Below are 5,024 nucleotides of genomic sequence, written 5' to 3'. Positions count from 1 at the left end.
AACTAAAGAAACATGATGTAATCTTTTACCACAAATGGATTCCTGTACTGGAAGCGAAAAATATTTATACCAAATAGTACTGGGCAAATTGGCAAAATTAGAATACAAACTATAAATTGATTCAATATTTTAACATTACATTTACTATACTAAGGCTATGAAATAAAGTATTCCTATTCTTGGAAAATACAGGTCTGGTTAAAGGACACACTATTTTTATTTTTGCTGCTTTTCAGTGAGCTGGAAATTATCCCCATGTTTAAAAAACGATTTAAGGGACCAGCAGATGACACAATGGTTATGTCTCTGGACTCCCACGTGGATAGTGGTTTAAGTTCCAACCCGGTTGAGTAAAACTCACACCAAGCACGTGTGTGTGTGTGTGTGTGTGTGTGTGTCCAAGATCCTGGGAGAATGGAGAGGGGATTGTGGCATGGCCATTCCCTCCTGGAGAGATGATTTCTCACTTTCTATCTCTCTGTCTCTCAGAAAGTGCACACGTGGGAACCAGCAGTTAGCGTAATGGCTATGTCGCTGGATTCCCACGTGGTCGACCATGGTTCGCGTCCCGGACCCGGTGGCTTAAAACTCACGCTGGGCATGTGTACGTGCGTGCCCAAGATCCCAAGAGGAAAAGGGACTGCGGCGTGACCATCCCCTCTGGGGGGTGATTTCTCGCTTTCTGTCTCTCTGTCTCTCTCTGTCTGGTGAGCGCATGCGCCCTATAGCGAAAAACCTCTCCAAAAAAAAAAGAAAGAAAGTTGCATACACCCTATAGCAAAAATCTAAAAACAAAAACAAAAAAAAGATTTAAAACTGTTGAGAGACATAAATGTACAAACAGTTTGCCCCAGTATCTGGCATAAAGCTAGGATACAATAAATACCTACTGTCATTAGTAACAGAGCACATAAAACTAAGAGAAGCTACAAAAATGATACAAGAGGTAATTATTACTATTAATATAAGTGATATAATAAACTAGGAATATAAGTTGACATAGGCTCAGGGCCAATATCCAAAACGTTAATGTAAAATCATTAGTTCCACAAAATCATCTTAACACTTCCCCTATTTTACAGTTTCATTTAAATGATGCTATTAATGTTCATAAGCACCAAAACTATCAATGACGCATCATATTAAAATCCTATACTGAATTTATATTTTTCATTTAAGATATTTTTGTAAAGTTGGAAACCATTCAAATGCCCATTGACAAGACCACAATAAACTGACTACAGTGCATTCATACAACAGAATAATATATAGCAATGACAATGAATAAACTAGAGCTATATGCATTAACACAAACGTTAGTAATACGGTGTTAAAAAACAAATCGTGGGGACCAGTGGATGGCATAATGTTTACATTGCTGGACTCCCACTTAGTCAACTGCGGTTTGAGTACCAGACCAGTGGCACAAAGCTCGTGCTGAGCACATGTGCGTGCCCAAGATCCTGAGAGGGGAATGGAGGAGAAGGGATTGTGGCGTGGCCATCCCCCCAACGAGTGATTTCTCACTTTCTGTCTTTCTCTTTCTTTCCGGCAAGCACACATACCCTACAGTAAAAGTCTCTCTTAAAAAAAAGCGAATTATGGGACCAGCAGTTAGCATAATGGCTATGTCGCTGGACTCCCACGTAGTCAACCACGGTTCGAGTCCTGGGCCCCGTGGCTTAAAATCATGCCGGGCACGTGTGTGTGCGTGCCCAAGATCCCAAGAGGAGAATGGAGGAGAAGGGATTGTGGCATGGCCATCCCCCCTGGAGGGTGATTTCTCGCTTTCTGTCTCTCTGTCTCTCTCTGTCTGTCTGGCGAGCACACGCGCCCTATAGCAAAAACCTCTCCCCAAAAAAAAAATAGCAAATTATGAAGACTATAATGAGTATTAAACCATTTTATAATGCTAAGAAGACTATAATGAGTATTAAACCATTTTATAGTGCTAAAGGGGAAACAAACAAACAAAAACCAGCAATTAGCTATCTTTTGAGGACACATATATTTGACCAAAACAAAATAAAAGCAAGAAAATAGTTTTTAAAAATCTGAATAGTTGTTTTCTCATGTTAGAAGAAGTTGCAGGAATAGAATTAAGCTTAAGGGTACTGGTGGTGTACTGATTCTTAAGTTGAATAGTAAGTTCTTGGTTGTTAGACTTCATGACTTACATATGCATTATATATATATATTCTTAGCAAGTATCAAGTAGTTCACAATTAAAGTTTAAATTACTTAAAAAATATATATATATATATACATACACATATATATATTTTAAGAGAATATAGCCAAATAATCAACAGTGGTACTTGGGTGGTAGGACTATAAAGGACTTTATCACTTAATGTATGTTTTTGATTATTTAATACTTTATAACTAATTTGAGAATATGTTTGTTTTTAAGGGAAGAGAAATGAGAGAAAGGAAAATAAATCCTTTCATGGTATAATTTTTCTCTCTACAAAACTGATTTCTTTCATATTGAGAACTTCACAAAGCCAAATAATATCAAAAACTTGTTCCCATCCATTTCATAGATTATAATTATCAGGGTATTCCAAACATGATCAAATGTCCAAGGAACATAAACTGTGTACATACCATTCATTTTACCAAGTGCATGTGTTGGTAAGGAGATTAAAAACACTGCCACTGCTCTTTAAAAACTCACAAATAAATCAGAAAATATCTAATATACTTCAGAAAGATTTCTTTTTAAATAGTTGAAATAAACTCTAGAAATCTGAATGAGAAATTCTCTTATTTAGCAATTTTCTTTTGTGAAACCTAGGATTTCTCAATGGAAAAACATGACTTCTCTATTAAAATTCTCATTCTCCATGTAATAAGAATCACTTGTGAATGGAGGGAAACCCATAAAAAGATAGAAGTAAGAGGGCCTAACTCAGCCCTGATTTCATCCAAACACAAAATAAAATCTAGGGAGAGGACACAAATTAAGTCAGAGTCACATAACTCATTTGTTCACTCAGAAAACTGTTCACAGCTTTGATCTTTTATCCTCACAGTGACCTTCTAGAACGGTAATTATGGGTGTCACAAAGACCAGTGAGAACAAAACCCAATTACCAGCTTCTGCTTCTGTTTCCTGCAAGGCCAAGGGTTGAGCGTCATGTCCAGAAGTGGGTGCAGGAAGGGCTGCCCGGACTCCTCTACCAGTGCTCTCGCTGGTAACATCTGTAGAGGTCTTGGTAATACTTCCCTGAAATAAATTATCTTCATAGTTAATGCTTAGTAATAATCTTTATACAATTTTATATTTAAAATTATAATATTTGGGCCAGCCAGCGGAGGGGTAGTTAAGTTGGCTGGATTCCACAAGGCTTACTGTGCAGTTTGGACCCAGAACCTGGTGGCTTAAAAAACACACTGGGCATGAATGTGTATGTGTGCAAAGTCCCAAAAGAAGGGAGAAATGGAGAAGAAATTGTGGTGTGATCACCCCCTCCAAGGGGTGCTTTCTTACTTTCTTTATCTCTCTCTCTCTCTCTCTCTCTCCAGCAAGTGCACATAACTTTTGGCAATTTTTTAAAAATATTTTTTAAATGATAACATTAAAAATATTTTTAAAAGTTCTGGACCGTAGCCTAGTAATTAAGGGAGTTGGATCCCACATGGCTGACAGGTTAGACTCCTGGGCCCCGCAATTTGAAAAACATGCCAGTTCCATGAGTATGCATGCCCCAAATCCTAACAGGATGGAGAAGTGGAGAAAAAATTGTGGCGTGACCATCCCCCCTGGGGGGTGATTTCTCACTTTCTGTCTCTAGTCTCTCTCTGTCTGTCTGGCAAGCGCACGCGCCCTACAGTGAAAATCTCTCCAAAAAAAAAAAAAAAGAAAGAAAGAAAGAAAGAAAAAAAAAAAAGTTCTGGACCGTAGCCTAGTAATTAAGGGAGTTGGATCCCACATGGCTGACAGGTTGGACTCCTGGGCCCAGCAATTTGAAAAACATGCCAGTTCCATGAGTATGCATGCCCCAAATCCTAACAGGATGGAGAAGTGGAGAAAAAATTGTGGCATCACCATGCCCCACTGGGAGAGTCCTTTCTCTCTCTCTCTCTATTTTTAGTAAGTATACAAACTGTCTGGCAATTTAAAAAAGTACAAAAAGAAAGCATCCCCCTAAAAAAAAATATTGCCTAAACTATCACCAATATTTTTCTTAGGCTGTAACACAAATACTGTCATTATACTGCACGCTAGAACATTTTGTGACAGAGGACTGGTAGACCAGCTATGAGAAAGACAGAAGATAAAGTTTGCACATTTATATAAGTTAATTTGAGGCCTATTTAATGGTTTATGTGATCAAATCACAGGGCAAACAATATAAAATCTGAATTGCTCTTGAAAATCCAGAACATTTTTACTGTAGCAGGGTCAAATTCATTAACAACTATAATATAATCTTCTCCTCCCACAAATTGAAGACAATAATTTAAAATTTACATAATACTTTAAACACACACACACATACAATGTCCTTCTCTGAGAAAAGCCAACTGAACTCCAAAGCTCAACAACAGAAACTGAGGGTCACCTAAATTAAACACTCTTGCTGAAGCCACAGTGGCTGTGTCCCAGCCCCTGCTCCAGGTAATACAGCTATTAACTTTATTAACGTTTTTGAAAGGCAATATTTTCAGAGTATGGACAATGACTAAGTTCCAAAGGAGCAGAACTTACAATATTGAGAAAGTGTTCATGTTTAATTACTTATAACACATTATGTATGTTTGATTCTAGAAGTCTTGATTTTGATTGTGAGATAACCATCTGACAGACCTCCATGACATGTTCTTTTTTTTAATTATTTATTTACTTATTTATTTACTTGGGGGAGAGGTTTTTGCTATAGGGCTCGTGCGCTCACCAGACAGACAGAGAGAGAGACAGAGAGACAGAAAGTGAGAAATCACCCCCCAGGACGGATGGTCACGCCGCAATCCCTTCTCCTCCATTCTCCTCTTGGGATCCTGGGCACGCACGCACA

General features: G+C 38.1%; 1 protein-coding gene across 1 annotated transcript in view; it reads right to left on the bottom strand.

Moving 5' to 3' along the window:
- The window catches only part of CEP152 (centrosomal protein 152), a 95,260-nt gene that overhangs the window by 16,689 nt on the left and 73,547 nt on the right, over nt 1-5,024 (bottom strand). Inside the window, exon 21 of the mRNA XM_014584253.1 lies at nt 3,100-3,232. Within this exon, the coding sequence (XP_014439739.1) occupies nt 3,100-3,232 (133 nt within the window). The remainder of the gene's footprint in view (nt 1-3,099; nt 3,233-5,024) is intronic.

This window comes from Tupaia chinensis, unplaced genomic scaffold, assembly GCF_000334495.1.
Source record: "Tupaia chinensis unplaced genomic scaffold, TupChi_1.0 Scaffold146140_1, whole genome shotgun sequence".
Taxonomy (NCBI): Eukaryota; Metazoa; Chordata; class Mammalia; order Scandentia; family Tupaiidae; genus Tupaia; species Tupaia belangeri.
This window is presented reverse-complemented; position numbering and strand designations above follow the sequence as displayed.